This window comes from Pelophylax lessonae (genome assembly GCF_965119305.1).
Source record: "Pelophylax lessonae genome assembly, chromosome: 7".
In the NCBI taxonomy this organism is placed as follows: domain Eukaryota; kingdom Metazoa; phylum Chordata; class Amphibia; order Anura; family Ranidae; genus Pelophylax; species Pelophylax lessonae.
Genome location: NC_138774.1, coordinates 74,905,180 through 74,926,530, shown reverse-complemented (window position 1 = coordinate 74,926,530; position 21,351 = coordinate 74,905,180). Strand labels below are relative to the sequence as shown.

At 44.5% G+C, this 21,351-nt stretch overlaps 1 protein-coding gene across 1 annotated transcript in view; it reads right to left on the bottom strand.

Moving 5' to 3' along the window:
- Positions 1-5,279: 5,279 nt before the first annotated feature.
- The window catches only part of LOC309560471 (calpain-2 catalytic subunit-like), a gene marked incomplete at both ends in the record, with an annotated part of 90,016 nt that continues 73,944 nt past the window's right edge, over positions 5,280-21,351 (bottom strand). The window contains 4 exons of the mRNA XM_082264104.1: positions 5,280-5,306; positions 16,351-16,409; positions 19,264-19,380; positions 21,205-21,283. Of these exons, the coding sequence (XP_082120230.1) occupies positions 5,280-5,306; positions 16,351-16,409; positions 19,264-19,380; positions 21,205-21,283 (282 nt within the window). The remainder of the gene's footprint in view (positions 5,307-16,350; positions 16,410-19,263; positions 19,381-21,204; positions 21,284-21,351) is intronic.

Here is a 21,351-nt window from a genome sequence, read left to right as displayed (position 1 = left end):
AATATCTCCTAAACGGTACATGTTTAGGAGATATTTACAGTACCTATAGGTAAGCCTTATCATGGGTACAACTTGCAGAGGAGGGTTTACTTCCTCTTTAAAGCCTAAGTACAGCCTATATAGGAAACCCAAAAATCAACACTTGGGACATAAATTAGTCAGAATGCGTCCCTTGTGCCGATGCCTTTTTTGTTAGGTGAAATTCTCCATTCATGACCCCCCACCCCCCCCCCCCCCCCCCACCACCACCACCACCACCACAATATTCCTTTTCAGCGGAGAAAAGTAGCACTCTGGGAGCGGTCCCAGGCTCTCATGAAGAGTGTCCGACCATGCCATATTATAGCTTCTATGAATGAAATAGGATCTATGAATGGAGGGGGCAGACCTTTAAATCATTCCCCCATCCTTCCTTCATAGATTGTTTCATTCACAGACACTGTAGTGCAGCTTCATTAAAAGGCGGAGCTGGTCGCAAAAAGGCAGGAACAGTCAAGCACTCTTGATGAGAGCCTGTGACCGCTTCTACAGTTCTATTAACCCCCACTGCACTGGAACATTACGGGCGCAAGAATGGAGGAGGATTTCGCCTAATAGAATAGATATCAGCACAAGGGACACGTCCTACTTGAATGCAAGCTATGTCCTGTGTGCTTATTTGTGTTTTTATTTTGGCTGCACTTAGGCTTTAAGTGCTTTTGGCAGTCAGGCTTCAGCTTGTATAAAAGAAGGGTGCACAGCAAGCGTTTATGGACCTTTCAGTAGGCATGAAGCACATGAAATAGGATCTATGAATGGAGGAGGCAGACCTTTCAATCATCTGTTCATCTTTCATTCATAGTTTGTGTTTTATTTATAAATATTTTTACAGCTTCTTGGAATGGCAGCACCAGTTTGGAAAATATACATAGATCTTAGTGGGGGGGGGGGGGGGGGGGTAACTGTTACTTCACACAAGCTTAGCAGGCTTTCAACAAGCCTGAATTAGTGCTAAAGCCATTACTGAAGCTAGCTTGTGACAGCCAGCGCTCCCATTGATATCTGTCTATAACATTCCTAAACTGAATGGTACTTATTGAAAGTTCTGCAAATGCTTTGTAAAAGCTTGCTGTACATACTAAAAATTAAAGCCCAGGTGAACAAGGCATTAAAGTGTAAATAAAGGCAAAACTTTTTCTCTGTTTTGTACAGATTTTGTAAGTTTGCCTACTTACAAAGAAATGGAAGCCTTTCATTTTTATCATAGGTATATTTAAAATGATGCAGAATATCAACCAAAAATCCTGAAAAAAACACATAAAACAAATGCTATAAATTAAAGTGGTTGTTAACCCACTCCAGTATAACCATACAATCCCCTCTGTAAAATAACATTGTGTCCCAGTGTCTGTATTATAAAACAAAATCCAGATTTCTATCTTACATCAGAGCATCTTCCAGCGCTCACATGACTCCTTGGCACTCTCCTCTCCCCGGCTGCTATAGCAGAAGGGGCCGAGAACTCCCGCTGACATCCGCTGTGGAGGAGAGAGCCGATTGGTCATGTGAGCACTTGGAGACGCTCTGATGTAAGGTAGAAATCAGCATCTTTTTTTTATTTAACAGACACTGGGGGACACAATGTTATTTTATAGAGGGGATTGTATGGTTATACTGTAGTTAGAACAGCAGGAGGGGAGGGGGCATGGGGACAGGGGAGAGCAGAGCTGAGAATGACAGAGGCACGTAAACTGACCACGGTGTCAAGGCTCAGCAGCCATGATAAACGGTGGTCAGTTTAAAAGGGGGAGGGCAGAACCAGGCTTGATTAGCCAGGTTTATTAGGTTATACAAGGGGCCAAATTACACAGCACGAGCACTGTGCTGTTATTCATGCTTTAAGGGAACAGGATATATTTTTTATTTTTATTTTTGAAGGGTAACAAACTCTTTAAGTTGCAGTTCAATGAGTGAAATAAGTATTTGATACTCAAGCAAAACATGACATAGTACTTGATGGAGAAACCCTTGTTGGCAAGCACAGAGGTAAGATGTTTTTTGTAGTTGGTGACCAGGTTTGCACACATCTCAGGAGGGATTTTGGTCCACTCTTCTTTACAGATCTTCTCTAAATCCTTAAGGTTTCTTGACTGTCTCTTGGCAACTCGAAGTTTCACCTCCCTCTATACATCTTCTATAGGATTAAGGTCTGGAAACTGACTAGGCCACTCCATGTCCTTAATGTGCTTCTTTTGAGCCACTCCTATGTTGCCTTGGTGGTATGTTTTGGGTCATTGTCAGGTTTTTATTGTTGTTTGTGTCCCTGTTAGGCAGATTCACCCTCTCTGGGACAGGAACGGATTGGAAGACTAATACAGGTACTTGCAGTGTAATGCTCACACAGGCAATTAAGGCCAGTGTAGGAAACTTCTAATTCATGCTTTGGTTCTCAGTGGCTTGGTGCCGCTGCCAGCCCGGTTCACTATAATCATGGTTCAGCCACATCTTTTCACGGCTCTCGGCACAATCAGGGATTACATGAAGTCTTTCAGCCACTGATTCTTCAGGAAGGTGGATTCTGTTCTGGATGAACTCCATAAGGGTACACAGGCTTCTCGATCCTCCCTCTCTAGGTGTTTTCTACTCTTAGGATTGGGTTCCATCCTTTCATGTCAAGGTGCACTCTTCAAGATCTGTGAGTGCTTCTTGGTTTTTTTTGGTTTTTTTGGGCATCCCTTTTCCCAAATTACAAGGCTACCTCCTAGTCTTCTGCCTTAATTTTCTTAAATTTTCCTAAAGTTCTACAAGGAGGATATTTAGGCCTCATGTTACGTCCGCTTCCAGTGTTATGGTTTGTTAGCCTTTGTTGCCCACCCCTCTGTTGAACTACTTAATGGTCTAGATAGAAAATAGGATATTTGTACTCACTGTAAAATCATTTTTCTGTAGTACATTGAGGGAAACGGCCACACGACCCCCACCCCCCCCCCTTTATTTTTATGAACTTGCTGCAATATTTGGATATGATGGCTGTAGGTGGGGCTTTCACCAGTGCTAGCCAGTGGCTTTTTTCTTGCTAGTATCTGTTCTGCTGTAGGAGGCAGTATAACCTGATGGTGTAAGAACTCCTATGTCCCTCAATTGACTCAAAAAAGGATTTTACAGTGAGCACAAAAATGAATTTGCTTTTTAAGTGGCGAGATTTGCAGTGGCAGCCTCCATATTCTGTCAATGTAGATTTCTTCTCAAGTGACCTTTTCAAGTGGAATTAAACCCAGGGCCCTGCATTCACTATATCTGGTCTCCCACAGTACACAGAACATGGAAATGCAATTATTTTAGTAAATATAAACGGATAAATACCTTTTCTCATCAGCAGTTTAAAAGTCTTGTGACTTCTATCAGTTCATAGTAAAGCTTGTAGGAGGAGTTTTCATTCTCCCCTGATCCTCTGTCTAAACAGTGCTGATTGGCCCTGTGCTGACCACATGCACGCTCCCAAGAAAAAATAAAAAAAACTCTCTAGCAATACACACCAAACCGAGACAGTGGAAGAAGGGGAGGATCAGAAAGACAGGATCAAACAGCCATCATACACAATGCAATGGATTTACCCCTTAGGTTCCACAGTGAGTATGACAAGAATGCTTTACTGCCTATACATACTAAACCCACAACAGTAAAATTAGTAACACTTTAAACCCAAAAGCAAACATTTTGTTATATTGCAGTTAATGGATGAATTAGGATTTCTTTCCTCTATTTTCACCTGGTGATCTGCACAGAAAGTCTGTTGTTTTTCAAAAGAACAAGTTTTCAGGCTCTGTCCAGCAGTCAGTGTTGAGACAAACCATTTAATACTGACGGGTGCTTACAATGTTCAGCTTTTATTTTATTTTTTTATGGAAAGAAAACAGTTGCTGTAACTGCTTATAAAGTGTAATCTGGAATTTGGCTTTAAAGGAGATGTACGAGATTCCATTTTTCCCCTAATTACACTTACCTAGGTGGATGCTGCATCTGTCCCCCGGTGCCTCTGCACTGAGAACCGAGCGATCGGACACCACCGATTGCTCAGTTCTGACAGCTCCCCGATTAGAGAGCTGCTGACGGTCGGCATCACTCTGCTCTGCCTTCTTCTCGCTCTTTTGAGCGCTGGGCTGTGGAGGGGTGGGGAGCTGCCGGCTCAGGCTCTCGGCGGGGAGCTGCCGGCTCAGGCTCTCGGCGGGGAGCTGCCGGCTCAGGCTCTCGGCGGGGAGCTGCCGGCTCAGGCTCTCGGCGGGGAGCTGCCGGCTCAGGCTCTCAGCGGGGAGCTGCCGGCTCAGGCTCTCAGCGGGGAGCTGCCGGCTCAGGCTCTCAGCGGGGAGCTGAGAGGTTGAGCCGGGTGTCAGACCAGGCACCTGGCAGATCCGGACTCCATGGTCACAATGACGCGGTGCCTGGACTGACTTCTGCGATATCAGCAGAGAGCAGATTTCAGACCGCTCTCTGCTGAAAACAGGTCCTAGTAGTGCAGAACGAACTGCACTCCTGTGATCCATTGGAGATGTACAGCCAAACGAACTTTGGCTGTACATCTCCTTTAATTTGTTAGTGTACCTATATCTGCTAGTATATCTAATATTCTCCTCGCTCAGATTAACAATGCTTTTGTCCAAAGGTACATTAAAGTGGAGGCACTCTAATACAGGAGGTGGTTTTTATTCTGGCCAGATCACCAGGTAAAAACAGGGGGAAAAAAAGAAAACGAATGCAGCCACCACATCTAATGATTGGTAATCTGCAATATATTACATGTTTGGTTTTGAATTGAATAGCCCTTTAACATTTACACCTTCTGTAAATGTAATGTCAACAGCTCCCTTGTGTAGTCTATAAGCTAATGGGTCTAAATCACAATGTTTCAGGCTCCCTGGAGCTTTTTGAATATTTTTCATCAGGTAGAAACTGTCTGGTAGTCTTGTAGTAAGGTACTCGAGGTCCAACCATTGTGCAGCACTGAGAAAACAGAGGCTGTATATGTGGTCAGGATAAGCTATAATGCACATATCTAGTTACACCATATAGACAGAGAAAATTTATTACATTATTAACACACATTGATGAACTTTTTACATTCTTATTCTGTATTTCCGGAGTATAAGAAACCTTCACTTGTTTTATTCAATTGAAAAACTTTTACATAAAACCGATTGTAATGTTTAGCTGCCCCTGAACATTTTTATCGATGGGTCAGGCCCACCGTGTTTCGTCCATGGAGTGTACTGTTCTTTGTTTGCGCTGGTGCAGGGTGCTGTCCTTCATTGTAGACGAATCATCTGAAGCCACTTAAAATAAGAAGAATAGTGATCAGATTATAGGAGCCTGGTCACACTTAAAACACTTCATTTTGGGACACTTGAAATAACATGTAGTTGCAATGTTTTGTGTAAAAAGTAAAAAAAAAACACAATACACGTGTATTTCTTAATTGTACATATGGCAGAACACAGGATCAATTTTAGACTACTAAATTGAATTATGTGCTGCTTTTAGGTGATTGGACATTGGCAAACAACACTGTAAGGACAGCCCCAATATAACCCCTCCCACTCAACTTCAGTTTTTTGCTAGTGTCCTTAGGGGAGGGATGTCTTCCTTCTGCTCTGAGAGAAGCAAATCACTTCTCATAAACGTACATCACAGGAGAATTCATTTTCATGACTCATTAGGTTATGCTGTTACCCTATGGTGAATGAACACAGTTAAAGGCTAAGCCTCAGTTTTTAATACTATTGCTGAAGATTTCTTTTTTGTAGCAGTAAGGGCCGGTTACTATAGCGATACATTGCCATAGCATTGTTCAAAAGAGGCACGACGGGGCCTGGTGAAGGGGTGCGCCCACTTGCGTTGTGCGGGAACGTCTTTGGCCATTTGTGACCTTCAGAGCCACAAAAAAAGAGCAGTTGTCTTTGCTGCTCTGGAAAGGCTGCTGTCCCAGGAGGTCATCGTGAGGAGAGAGGTCTCACAGCTTTAATTGCAGGTAAATGCAGCCAACCAGCCTCTTCTAGACCTCAAGCTCTTAAGTTTCTAAAGGTACAGAAATTCAGGATGGAGACTACCCAGTCAGTGATTGCTTCACTTCAGTAGGGAGACTTCCTGGCATCAGTGGATATGGAGGATGTCTACCTACACATTTCAATTTTCCAGCTTTACCAGCAGCTTCTGCCATTCGCAGTAGCGGATAGCCACTACCAGTTTGGCTCCAGTTATCGAGGACCCAGGCTATTCCCATTGTGGGGGGTACCTAGAGAACCAATTTCATGGGAAACAATCAGTTCAGACGCTTAGTCATCAACATAGCACAGCCTTAAGTACTGCTTCAGTAGGAGAAATGCCTTTCTCTCTGATTCTAGGGGGAGTCAAAGGGGGGGTTGTTAAGGTCCCTCAATTCCAGTCTGCATAAGGATTCTGGGGAAGAGGATAGCTGTCTTTGATATGGTCCCAGTGGTCTATTTATTGAGCTTTCCAACTTAATATTCTTCCATTTGGGACAAGCGTCAGGAGTCCTTGGATCTGTCAATGAATATGACTCCCAAGATCAGATTGGCTCTGGAATGGTGGATTTCGATGCAGATGATGGATGCCAGAAAATGCTTCCTTTTATTAACCTGGAAGGTGCTAACGATGGATTCCAGCCTGCCGGGGAGGTGTTCTGGAGAACCTCTCAGTTTAGGGAAGGTGGTTGTTAGAGGAGCGCAAGTTGCTGATCAACATCCTGGAGCTTCTAGAGATTTGGCTGGCTCCTACACTGGTCTGTCTGCATTTGAAGTCTTATATCAGCCATCAAGGAAGGACAAGAAGTTGCCCTGCCCAGGAAGACAAAGGCTTGATCTTGTGTAGAGCAGAACTACACATTTTGGCCCTCTCCACTGTGCACATTCCTGACGTGGAAAATTAGCATGTGTACTTTCTCGGCAGTCCACAAGTGAATCCAGGAATATGGACCCTTCACTAGGAGATGTTTATAGAGATTTGTCTAAAGCGTGGAATGCCAAATATGAATGTCTTGGCATCCATATTTGATAATAAGCTGGACAGGTTAGTGTCCTGCAATAAGGGATTCTCAGGCATTTGTGATGGATGTCCTTGTGACTCCTTGAGATCAGTTTTCCCTGACCTATGCCTTGCCTCCATTGCAGCTCTTCCACGCCTGTTGTGCCGAATAAAGTTGGAAGGCATTCTGATGATTCTGAATGCACCGGTTTGGCTAAGAAGTATGTGGACATCCATCTCTTGACAGACAAACTTCCAGGTCTATCAGATTTTCTGTTCACCCTCCTTTTATGGTTGCTCCTTGGTAAGAGCTGGATGCACGGTGCCACATGGATTTCTCTGCTTGTGCAGCCTCTTTTGCCTCCATGGAAACTTAATTTGGTCTTGTCTATTTTGAAGAATTTGCACTTTGAGCCTTTACATGAGATTCTCTTGTTGCTTCTTACACACAAGGTTGTCTTTTTGAACGCTTAGACTTAAAAGGGATTGATTTACTAAAAATGGAGAGTGCAAAAATCTGGTGCAGCTGTACATGGTAGCCAATCTGCTTCTAACTTCAGCTTGTTCAATTCGGCTTTGACAAAAAACATGAAAGCTGATTGGTTTCTATGCAAAGCTGCACCAGATTTTGCACACTCCAGTTTTCGTAAATCCTCCCCAAAGGGTCTTGTAACTGGCTGCACTTTCCTGCAAAGAGCCTTTCCTGGTTAATCAGCATAAGGTGGTATTGAGGCACTTTAAAGCTGGGAGGACAGCAAAGCATAAGTATGTTAGGGCTTATGTTCTTTTAAACCAGAGAGCGTAACTCAAGAGCGTTGACTGTGACTCATTTTGTCACAGCCAGATGCAAGGAACAGTCTGGCTCTTTTACGGTTTTATTAAATGCCACTTACTTTAGCCTAGATCACATGCAGAGGCCACTGGGGTGTCTGTGCAGCCTCCTTTACCTCTGCTGTTCTGCATATGCACGTTCCATTTTTAGCTCTCCCATATGCTGTTTTTCTGTCCACCAAGGAAACAGCAAAGCAATCCTTGGATGTACTGGGCCCCTCTGCTTACAGTAACTGGTCATAGAAGGCACCCCATCTGCTATGCAGTAGCAGCCCACAAGCTCCCTCTTAAGGGATAGACCTAACCTGGCTGAACATAGATGCAAAAGGCATGGAACTAGGGGCCCAGCCGGCACACACTCTTAATGGTTCAGGAAGGAAATGTAGGGTCCCTATACTTATACCCCTATTCAATGTCAATAGAGTTGCTGTCTTCCTCAGAAGCCTCCCTAGGGCACACCCCTCTTCATGCTTAGCAATAGAGGAGTTCTTAAATACTATTTCTGAATCAATGGGTAGACTGTCAGCCCTATTAGAGGCATCAGACTGCAGTGACCACAAAAGGGCTCCCTCATTTTCTTCTCCAAAGTATATCTTTGATTTTCCTCTGACTGCAACTGTGCTTCCTGAGGAAGAGGAGGATGGCACCTCTGCTAATTTTTGACTGTTTAGTATTGGAGGAGGAAGTCCTATCTGCAGAAATCCACCTAGGCTGAAGCATACGATTTCTATCCTTATTGACGCAGTATGCACGTACTTTGTGTCAGCCAGGACAAGGACGCCAGCCTTGCCTCCCTAAAAACACCTCAGCCTGCTAAAGCTTTCACTGTGCACTCATTTTTTGCAGTCTGTGTTATATGGGGGACCCTGCCATTTCCTGTCTTACAAAACCTTAAGAGTCCTTGTTCATGGTCCCCCTGTGGACAAAAGGTTAGAGGCCCTTCCTTAAAGCCTTGTCCTTCTTAGCAGGTCCAGCTATGCAATATGCTGCCTTGACTGCGTCTTTGTCAGAATTGAACTGTCTGGTTCAAACACGTCACGGTTGGGAGATATGGAGGAAGAGTACCCTTTTACCCAAGAAAAGGAAGGCCAGAGCTTCTGCAGGTAGGCATTTGACACCTAGATCCAAAATGATCTGCTTTTTTTTTCTCTAAGTGTCCTAGTCCAAACCAGGAACCCAGTTTCACCACAAGCCCCCCCCCCCAGTGGGGAGATGCCCCGGCTTGTCAGAGTCGGGATCAGATGGCCATGATAGCGAACAGGCCACCAGGACATCTCAAACGTCTGGGTGCAGAACACTGTGTCTAATGGCTACAAATAGAACTGGGACTATGTCTCCTCTCTGCTTTAGTTTGCCAGCTTCCCTGCAAAGACAGACAGGTCTCTGCGCTCCACCAGTTCACTTCTCAAAGGATCAGTTTCCATCCAAGAAGGTGGACAGGTATCAATATTTCTCTGTCGCTCATTGACAGACGTAGTCTTCTTGATTCACAAGAACTGGGTTATGTTGTCTCCGCAGGAGTAGGACTAGGCAGAAAGAAAAAACGTTCTGGCTCCACCCTAGGGGCAGTCCCAGAGGGTATATCCTCCCTCTCTCTGCTACAAGGCATCAGTTTTTTTCTGTCTAGTCAGGAGTAAGGACCTAAGTTCCTTGCTGGGATCTCTGGTTCTGGCAAGATTTTTTTTTTTAGAAAAAATATTTTTTTTATGTAGTTTTCTCCAGTGTTTTTTCCTGTGAGATCTTCAAGCAAATATGCCGGACTGGGCGACACTAGTGGTCACCCCAGCCGGCCTACGAGCGCGCGCAGACCATTGCATTGCGCTTGGTCGGCCGCGACACATTCAAGTAAGTATGCGGGGCCGGGCGACGGGCTGGATGTTGAGATCCAGTGGTCACCCCGGTTTCTGCCTACGAGCGTGTGCAGACCAGAGCTCCGCGCTGGGTCGGCCGCGACGGAGTCCCATTGGAGGGACTGACCTTGCGAGTTAAAAGTCTCGCTTGGACGCCAGGAACCAGAGAGTCGAGGCGTCCGGAGTGGTCCACAACCCCCCACCCCGGTGGAGAGGGTATTGTGAAGAGAGGGTGCCTGTCGGTTCGGTATGGTGAGTAAACGTCCGCTTTTTTCCACGTTATGAGGCAGTATGAATTATGGGCCCCTCCATACATGGTCAGTATCTGTCTGACACTAAAAGTCCCCCTTGTAAATACAGCATGTGTTTGGTGGGAAGTGGACTTGGTTTGAGAGCTAACACTCTACCCAGCAGACTGTAGTATTACAGCAGACATAGGAGGTATAATCCTACCTTAATTGTAGTGTATCTCCTGCAGATCGATAAACCGCCATTTAGCAGAGATGCAGGTGGATGTGCTGGGAAAAACGATTTCGGCAGTCCGCCGCCATTTTGCCGTAGACCGGGTGCATGAATGTCCTCAGGTCACGCCGGCCGCCATGTTTTTGGAGTCTATTGTCTCCTGTATGGGGGCGGCCATGTTTGATGAGCCCAGCTACCTCGTGGAGAGCTGGGAACGCCGGAAGGCGTACACAGGGGGCGGAGCCACGTCCTTCTACCTGGGAAAACTAACACAGCTCTTTCCAGTCTGTAAAAGACAGACGCTGACTGCAGTTGGTTGGAAACTTCTCTGCATCGGGTGGTGAGCCTTGAGGGTCCCTCTCTCTCTCTCTGTGGGGATCGAGAAGCAGGTACTCTGAGGGGCGCTATTGCGCTAGGGGGATACACATAAAAAAAAAAAAAGAGGTATTTTTTATTTAAAAAAAAAAAACTTTTTTTGTTTTTTCTGGCAAAGGTGTCCTGAATTAACATGGACCCTGCCACTCATGTATCTCCACCGGATCCCTTCGAGGGGTCTGCAGGATCCTCCAGCACCCCACTGACAATTGAATCCTTGTCAGCTAATATGGAAACTTTTGTGTCCCGGGTGGAAGTGGCTTGTCAGGGACAGGGCGCAAGCCCCCGCCAAACCCCATATTATCTGAAACTTCGGATTCAGAATCTGAGCCTATTTCTGCAGTTGCAGGTACCTCATCTGGGATTGGTGGCTCGGGTACTGTCTCTTCAGACAGTGAGGAGGATGTTTCGGCATCAGCCATAGCCCGAGTGGAAGCGTTGGTAAACGCACTCATTGTATCTGTTCAAGAAACCTTAAGATTACAGGGTACTCCATCGGAAATAGCTGAAACTGAAATCCCCTTTTGGGACTAAAAAACGCATCAAAGTGGCAAAGGTTTTTCCATTGCCCAAATGTTTGGGCAATCCAATCAAAGAAGAATGGAGTCTGCCAAAACGCACTTCTGCTATTTCCAAACGCATTAACAGACGTTATCCGTTTGAGGAAACCCTCATTAAGAAATGGACAGAACCACCTGTGGTGGATTCACCAATTGCTAGATTGAATAAGCCACGGTTATTCCATTAGAAGACGCTCCGTCTTTTAAAAGATCCGGTGGATCGCAAGATAGAAACTATGTCTCGCACCACGTTTTTCCTTGATTGGATCAGCTTTCAGACCAATAATTGCTACTGGGCTGGTTTTGCAGACTGTAACCGAATGGACCAAATGGTTACGCCGGGACTTAGAAGAGGTCCCCCAGGCGGTATCAGATTTGTTGGAACAGATGATACAGGGGTTACAGTTTGTGTGTGATGCGGCGTTAGACGCCACTCCATTTTTGGCGCGAGCATCAGTTTCAGCAGTGGTTCTCAGGCGTACACTGTGGCTAAAAGGTTGGTTAGCCGACCAAGGTTCCAAAAAAAAAAAAAAAAAACAAGCATTGGCTAATATCCCCTTTTTAGGAGAGCGTTTATTTGGAGCCAGCTTAGATGAGATCATTAAGGATCTCACGGGTGGAAAGAGCACCTTTTTACCGCAAAATGCTAAGGGTAAAGGAACTCGTCAAAGAAGAGGGCCTTCTTTCTCTGCTCACAAAAAGTTTTTTCGCCCCACGGGTGAAAAAATTAAATCCTCCAAAGCTCCTTCAGGAGGCTTCACGGGACGTTGGTCGGGCAAGCAAAAGCCCGCCCCCTCCAGACCTGAAGATAAGTCGACCAAAGCCTGAAGGTGCGCCCCCACCCATAATTGGGGTGGGGGGACGTCTTCGCCGGTTCCCGGATCCATGGCTTTCCAGAATCCCGGACAAGTGGGTTTGCGAAATCATAAGATCAGGGTACAAGATCGAGTTTCGATCTCTCCCACCGGCGCGATTCTTCCCTTCCAATATCCGACTATCCCCGGATCGTTTAGAAGATCTGCGGAGAGCAGTCACGGATTTACTACATCAAGGAGTGGTAGTCCACGTTCCTTGGACAGAACGTTTTTTCTAGGGTTTTATTCAAACCTATTTACAATACTCAGGAAAGAGGGCAAAGTGCGTCCAATTCTGGACTTAAGGGCACTCAATTCCTTTCTCAACATAAGAAAATTCAAAATGGAATCCAGTAGCAGCCTTCCTCCATTCAGGGGATGTCCTAGCGTCCATAGAATCTAGGACGCCTATCTTCACATTCCCATTTTCGCAGGGAGAACCACTATCAGTTTGTGGCGTTACCTATTGGTCTCGCCACGGCTCCTCGGGTCTTCACGAAGGTGTTGGCCCCAATGTTGGCACTACTGCGCCAAAGAGGCATATCGATTCTAGGTTACCTAGACGATCTCCTGCTTCATGCAGAGTCTCTTCAGACCCTGCTACAAAACCTAGAAATTACTATAATTTCTTTACAGGAATTCGGGTGGCTGGTGAACCAGCAAAAGTCATTTCTGGTTCCCACCCAGAGGCTCGAATATCTGGGTCTAATTCTAGACACGTTCAGGACAAGAGTTTTCCTTCCGGTAGGGAAACTCCGGAAGAGTCAATCAGCAGTCCAGTTGTTACTATCCAACAGCTGGTCTTCCCTTCGGACTTGCATGAGGGTTCTGGGTTTGATGGTGGCTTCCTTCGAAGCAGTCCCATTTGCCCAGTCCCATACCCGAATTCTTCAGCAAGAGATTCTTCTCAGATGGAATCGGAATCCGGAATCTCTGGACTATCGGATCCGATTGAGCAAACAGACCAGAGAGTCTGGTCTGGTGGCTTCAGTCTCCGATACTCAGCCAGGGAAAGTCATTTCTGCCAATATATTGGAAAGTAGTGACCGCGGATGCCAGCCTATCCGGATGGGGAGGAATTTTCGGTCTGTTATCCGTTCAGGGACTTTGGTCCCCGGAAGAATCCAGGTTACCGATAAATGTGTTGGAACTGAGAGCGATCAGACTTTGTCTGATTCACTGGACCGAGCAGCTCCAGGGCAGCCCGGTTCGGATCCAGTTGGACAACGCCACGGCCGTGGCTTATGTCAATTACCAATGGGGCACCAAGAGTGTCCGAGCGGCCAAGGAAGTGGCTTGCATTCTTCACTGGGCGGAACGATTTGTTCCAGCTATCTCTGCGGTGTTCATTCCGGGGGTGGAAAATTGGCAGGCAGATTATCTCAGCCGTCAGACTCCGGATCAGGGGGAATGGTCCCTCCATCCAGAAGTTTTCCACCAGTTGTGCCTTCGTTGGGGCACCCCGGATGTGGATCTGTTGGCATCACGATTCAACAGAAAAAGTACAGAGATTCGTGGCTCGCTCCCGCGATCCTCTAGCAGAGACCGCAGAAGCACTGGTCACCCCATGGGGGCAATACCAGCTAATGTATGCCTTCCCTCCTCTTGGGTTACTGCCAAGACTTCTTCGCAGGATAGAGGAGGAAGGAATTCCAGTAATCCTGGTAGCTCTGGACTGGCCTCGTCGAGCTTGATACGCCGACTTGGTCAGACTGGTGGCGGACGTCCCGTGGAGACTTCCTCTCAGGGAGGATCTACTGTCTCAGGGACCGATCTTCCATCCTGCTTTACGATCGCTGGTTTTTAAACGGCCTGGTTATTGAGACCCAGGTGCTGAAGGACAAGGGATTGTCAGCTTCAGTTATTCCTACTCTAGTTAAAACAAGGAAAGCGACTTCCAGAAAGATTATGTGGTGTGAATCCCTTGGGTTCCATCTACATCTTTATTCGGTAGCCCGAATATTGGCTTTTCTGCAACAGGGAGTTGAGCAGAAGCTGGCCTTGAGTGTTATCAAGGGTCTGGTTTCAGCATTGCTATCTTCTTTCAGAAGCCTTTGGCTACTTATTCCTTGGTGCGGAATTTCATACAGGGGGTGCGACACCTGGCTCCGCCAGTGCACGCGCCGTTACCATCCTGGGATCTTAATTTGGTGCTGTCGGTTCTTCAGACACCTCCCTTTGAAAATATCAGGGAGATTCCCTTGCTTACTTTATCCCAGAAGGTGGCCTTCTGGGTGGCTATCACTTCTGCACGCAGGGTGTCAGAACTGGCTGCATTATTCTGTTGTTCCCCAGATCTGGTGGTTCATAGGGATAAGGTTGTTCTTCATCCGAATCCATCCTTCCTTCCTAAGGTGGTTTCAAAGTTTCATTGAATGAGGACAGTGTATTGTCCTTCCTATGTCCTTAGCCCAATCATCCTCGAGAATTTGCATGGCATTCCTTGGATGTAGTTCGGGCGATCAGGATATATTTGAATACTACGGATTCAATTTGTAAGACGGATTCACTGTTTGTGATCACGGATGGCCCTAAGAAGGGGTTGCCTGTTCTGCTGCGACCATCTTTAGATGGATCAGACAGACGGTGGTATAGGCTTATTTTATCTAAGGGTCGGGATCCCCCGTTCCCTGTTAAAGCGCATTCTACTCGGGCGCTTAGAGTTTCCTGGACCTTCCGCTATCAGGCGTCAGTGGTTCAGGTTTTCAAGGCGACTGTTTAGTCGTCGGTTTATACCTTTACAATATTGTATAAGGTTTATGTGATGGCATCGTCAGATGCCTCTTCTGGCCGCAAGGTTCCTGCAGGCCACTGTTTGAGGAGACTGTTGGTCTACCTCGAGGATTTGTGGGGTAGGTCTCATCTGTTTACTCGATGAGTCCTTTGATACTTCTGGTTGGCTCCGGTTGGGCCTTCTAGATTGGATTTTGATTTCTGTCAATCCCACCCCTCATTTGTGGCACTGCTTCTGGATGTCCCAGTTCTTGTGAATCAAGAAGACTACGTCTGTCAATGAGCGACAGAGAAAATCGGATTTTTGTAAGATCTTACCGTAAAATCCTTTTCTCTTAGCTCATTGACAGACGTAGTACCCGCCCCTCTATCATTGAGTTGGGTTGGGTTAAATTCTCTGTTGCTGCTTTGTGACAGAACTGATGCCTTGTAGCAGAGAGAGGGAGGATATACCCTCTGGGACTGCCCCTAGGGTGGAGCCAGAACGTTTTTTCTTTCTGCCTAGTCCTACTCCTGCGGAGACAACATAACCCAGTTCTTGTGAATCAAGAAGACTACGTCTGTCAATGAGCTAAGAGAAAAGGATTTTACGGTAAGATCTTACAAAAATCCGATTTTTTACTCAAACCTATTTATCGTCCTTAAGGCAAATAAGGGCATTGATCCCATTCTGAATCTAAAATTTCTCAACAAGCTCCTTTGCGTTTAGAAGTTCCTCATGGAATCTTCCAGGTCAGTCATTGCTACCTTTTAAACCGGGGAATCTTCTAGCTTCTGTGGATATTAAGGGATGCCTATCTATGCATCCCTATTTTTCCACCACAATATCGCTACCCTATTCTTTTTACTCTGTTCATGCAATAAAACACATTCATATACACTAAAACACAGAGTTGGGGGACTTGAGTCACATGACTTGACTTAAGTCACCAGTTTGAGGACTTGAGACTTTCTTGACTAAAATGAATAAAAGTCTCGACCTTGACTTTGACTTGAGACATATGACTGGAAATGACTTTACTTTAAGTTATTAAATATTTGCATTTTCTCAAGATTTCTTAAAGCAAAATTAATGTGCCTGTTATGTTTCTGACACCACAATCACCTAAAACACCTCAGTGTGTTCTGATTTTTAGGACACTGGCTGTTTAACAATTGAAATACTTAACATGTTTTAAGTGACTGTGGTGTTTGAAAAATGACCGGACAAAGGATTTTGAGCTGTTTGGGCATTCAAAGTGTTTCTTTAATATGCCAAGAAAAAAGCACTAAGCAGTTTTGTTAATGCTGAAAATAAAACAAAACCTTTCCTGACCACTGACTTTTAACTGATTTAAATGAAAATTGGGGTAGACCAGTATTTTGACTTGACCAAAATAAATGACTTGGCTTGACTTCTAGCAGGGACTCGACTTGACTTGCTTGCTTTTCGCCACAGTAACTTGGGACTTGCTTGTGACTTGAAGGTTAAGACTTGAGACTTGCTTGTGGCTTGCACATGTGTGACTTACTCCCATGTCTGCTAAATAATATATCACCTTCTACAGCCAGTGCTGAGAGCAACAATTGTGGCCTCTCCCTGTATCATTTACTTTATTTGTTCATATGGATAGAAATGCAGTAATACTTCTGAAATTCTTTACAAGTTTTTTTAATATTTACACATCTCACCTGTTGTTCCTTGAGGCTGACAACACCCTCTTTGTTTTGGTCCATACGATAGCATACCCCTGTAATACACAGGATTTTAATAAAATGTGTTAATTGAATTCTAAATAATAACTCCATTTGTGGAATACTGTAAATATAGTGCTGTTATGTGACAGGACCAGCCCTTCCTGTCTCTGCTAGAAGTATTTAAGACAAACCTTTGGACCTACTAATGATGATAAATAAGCCATATGAAACTCTGCCCTGCATATTTTTTTTTTCTGGTTAAAGGAAGTATGACTTTTTTTTTTATTATGATAAGCAGTGCTGCAAACTAAAGCTGGCCATGCACAGTTAGTTAAAATACCAAGCAAATGAGGTGGATGGAGGAATCCCCCCACATGTCGGGACATTGTAATGCCTCGTTTCCACTGAGTGGTACGGTTCGGAGCGGTACACCTTGCGTTTCCACTGCCAATAGTACCCTTTCATGATAGGCGTGGTGTAGCAAGAAAGCTGTGATCGACGATTCTCTGTCAACCAATCAAGTTCTGCAGAGTGTAGCTCCACCCTGTTTGTACGGTACTAATGTGTTTGGTACCCCAACGAAAGGGTACCAAAAAAGTGGTACGGTTCGGAATTAGGGTACCATTCATAATGGAAACGGCATAAATAGCGTACCGTACAGAACCGTACCAAAAAGCTCAGTGGAAACGAGCCATAAAAGGACAGCAGTACCGGCAGCTGTCAGAATACACTGATCGGCAGTTGTAACTGCTGATCGAGAAGATTTCTCCCAACATGTCTCTTTGAGAGATCAAGCAATCTAAGTTAATCAAGAAATCAAATTCTGTTGAGCAGGGAAGGCCGCACACTGATCGAAATTCGCCAGTCTCTGCTGAACAATCTGAATATTGATCGGTGTATGGCCAGATGTAATATTATCCAGTTAGGATTTAGATCTACTTTACAGTCCAATGGAAGCCTCACACACTTTTGTCTCTAAACTTCAGTTCAGACTAAAGCCCCGTACACACTATCAGATTATCGAAAGATCTGTCGTCTGTTTTTTGTGGCATGCTAGTCTGATGTGGAAAGTGAAGAGAATTTTCCCGTACGACAGAATTCTACTTCAGAAGTGGTGTCATGTGTTGGATTGCTTTGTATGTGTTCTTTCCTCTCTGAGCATGCCTAGTCTTGCTCTTAAGATATTTTTCCGTCAAAATCTGTACTAATGAGACAAAAATCGGACGTTGTATTACGGACGACAAAAACTATATAGCATGCACATCAGGATTTTGTCAGCCGAAAAGTTGGAGTCGGCTGTCAAAAGCACCATACTAACAATCCGAAAATCGGCAGATCGGTCGTCCGACGAAATTTCCCTTCAGATTTTCTTATCGTGTGTACGGGCCTTTAATCTCACAGGAATCACACTGCATTCCTGTTCAATTCACATGCGATTCAGTGCGCTGCGATTTGAGCCCACTCATTTTAAATGCTCTCAAATCACGCCAAAGTCATTTATTCACCAATTTTATACAAAACGACCATGTGATCTGATGCAGGCAAATGCACTGTGTTTGCGACCTGCGTTTGGGGAGATTCCCCTGACAGTCACTGCAAATCTCAACGGCAGTGCAATTTGAATGCGGTGTAGGAAACGTGCACACAGATCATGAGTTTTCCTCACCGTATTCTAGTGTGAACCGAGGCTAACATAGTAGTCTTGAATAATTTATAACTAATGTAACAGTTTATAACTAAATTTCACTTGCAATTTCCCCACAATACCCCTTTAGTTTGCCACTCCAGTCAGTGTCCTATGCTGGAATGACCACACTACTCATTACAAGTTTTCTCATACAGATTTATAATGATGGGAAGGGGATGTCTGACCATGCCTGTAGGAATACAGGGCAGTGTTTTCATACTCTGACACCCATTAAATTGCAGTATTGGAATGACTTGAATATTTTTGTTATATGCACTACTAGCTGGCCAAAGTGTTATATTAAATACAGTCCTGGCTTTAAAAGTAGAACTAAAGGCAACATTTTTTATTTTTAATTTTGGATAGAGCAAGGGAGGATAATAAACGCTACGGGGGGGGGGGGGGGGTTTGCCATCTGTGTCCCATTGGGGAGATTTCCTTACACTTCCTGTCCCATAGCCAAAACAGGAAGTGAGAGGTAATCACTCTAAAGCGGGGATTACCAAACTATGGCTCTCCAGCTGTTGTGGAACTACATGTCCCATGAGCCATTGTAAAAACTCTGACATGCACAGACATGACTAGGCATGATGGGATTTGGAGGGCCAGAATTTGGGGACCCCTGCTCTAAAGTGATGGAATCACTGGTTGTCACCAGAATTAGTGTGTCCATTGGAAGATTTCCCTTCTTTTACTGTATTAGGGCCAACCCAACATTTGTGATTTTCTTTTACTTTCACTTATGATGACTGTAGATATGACCTATAGAGAAGGTGAATCGCCTGATTGAGAGCACAGACAGCAATAAAAACATGACAGGGGTTCTAATCCCTCGCCAGTCTATCCAAAACTTTTAAAAAGTTTTGCTTTTAGTGCAAAAAATTCAAGTAATAATCAAACACACAGGATGATGTGATTCTAGTCTCCAGGGGCACCTAGAGTTGGTATATGTTGATCTTTGACTTGGTGACATAGAGAAATAACAGACCTTGTAGGGGAAGTATTACTGCCGATTATGAAAACATGACACCGATATGCATTTTATCACCTGCAATCAGGTACGGTACAGGCTGACCAGTGATACCGCTGTTCGTCTGGCATTAATGATATCACTGGCATACCTCGGGTATGTCACCAATTCCTGGCATATTTTAATAGTTATCAAGACCTGTCTTGCTGTCAAATGATAGGAGGTATGGGATTTAATGTGCTTCACCTACCAAATACTGCCATTAGGTGTGCCATGCAGGAAAGAAAGCTGTCAAAATCAACTCTTCTGAGGTCATCTCCATATTTTAGACATATCAGCTCTACCAGTTTGTTATTCAGCTGGAATCCTGCAAAACAGAATGTATAGATGGGGATTTAAAGATGAAATTTACTCATATATAAAAAAAACATACTTCCAAATGCATCAGGTTGCACCAAAAGCACCTCAAAGTGTTCTTAAGGCATGCTAATGTGGCCTCTCAATATTATGGCCTTTTAGCACTAAGAGCTAATTGGCATGTCTAAAGTACAACTGTAGTCTGATGAATCAGGGCCATAATGTTCCAGGACCTTGTAAGCATAGAACTATTTTGTAAAATTATAACTTTAAAATGTTTTTATATTTTGTAAAAACTTATGGTTGTACAAGGCATTCCCAAAGGTTATAAAGTCAGGTTCAGTTGATTTCTAACAGCTTAGAAACCTCTACTGTGTATTTATATGAGAGAGATCCCAAGAAGCTGAACTTCATAGACCATAAAGGGGAAAAATTTCATTGCAGTGCACCTTAAGAATTTTGAAGAAGAATTTCTCCATGATCCCTATAACTAATGAGCTTAAAGTGGAATCTCACCTAAAAAGGGAAGTTACACTTTTCCTTTAACCCTTGCTCCTACTGCTTTTGGATGTCTTTCTTTTTGTTACCCATTTCTCGATTTCTGATAGGTACCTGCTCCACTTACACCGAGATCACCAATCTGAGCAGAAGTTTCCTCATGCTTCCTGCTTATGCCTCGTACACACGCAACGATTATCGGCCGACCGATCGGCCGACTTTTGTCCAGAGTTGTGTTTTGTTGGTTGGAATGTGCCTTGACTGCACACGAATTTTCTCGGCCAACAAAAATCAACTTCAGAAGTGATGTCATGTGCTGGTTTACTTTCCGTGTGTTTTTTCTTCTCTGAGCATGCCCAGTCTTGCTCATCAGATTTTTGTCTGCCGAAATCTGTACTGACTGACAAAAAATCGGCCGTTGTGTTGACGGCCAACAAAAATTTTATAGCCTGCACACCAGATTTTATTCGGCTGAAAAGTCGGAGTCGGTTGTTGAAAGCATCATACTAACAAGCCGAAAATTGGCCGATCGGACGTTGGCCGAAAATTCCCGGCCAATAATCGATGTGTGTGTATGAGGCATTAAGCCCCGTACACACGCAGCGATTGTTGGCCGACCGATCGGCCGTCTTTTGTCCAGTGTTGTTGGGTCGGTTGAAATGTGCTCTAGACTGCACACAAATTTTCTCGGCCAACAACAACCAACTTCAGAAGTGATGTCATGTGATGGTTTACTTTCCGTGTGTTTTTTCTTCTCTGAGCATGCCCAGTCTTGATCATCTGATTTTTGTCGGCCGAAATCTGTACTGACTGAGGAACAATCGGCCGTTCTGCTGACGGCCAACAAAAATTTAATAGCCTGCACACCAGATTTTGTTCGGCCGAAAAGTCGCAGTCGGTTGTCGGAAGCATCATACTAACATCGATCGGGCGGCGGCCGATAATTCACGGCCAACAATCGGTACATGTGTACGGGCCTATAGGCTATGAGACGGAACTGGAGGGAAATCTCCCAAATCAGACTCCGATGGCAATAAAATAAAATAAAAAAACAAAACCTGACAGGAATTATAACCCTCCCTTTCTATGTCAAAGATAAGAACATTTGATTTGAATATACCTAAAATAACACATTTTGTTGAACAGACCTTTGACTTGTGTAACAAAAACAAACCTAAGATACTTTTAATTAGGGCAACATAATATTCACAAGATGTACTAGCAATGCAAGGTACACAATTTCACATGCAAATAATCAGGACCCCAATAGGCAAAAGCAGGATAATATGAAACATAGAAGATATAATATTTAAAAAAGATTGCAGGAAGAACTAACCAGCTGATTCGAGGGCCAACCGCAGCTCCTGTACATCCATTGTTCCAGATCGGTCTTGATCATATCTTTTGAATATTTGCTAAAATCAGAAATGGAGAGAAACCTATGAGTGCATGGAAACCTTTTCCCTTTTACCTACTGCTGCAG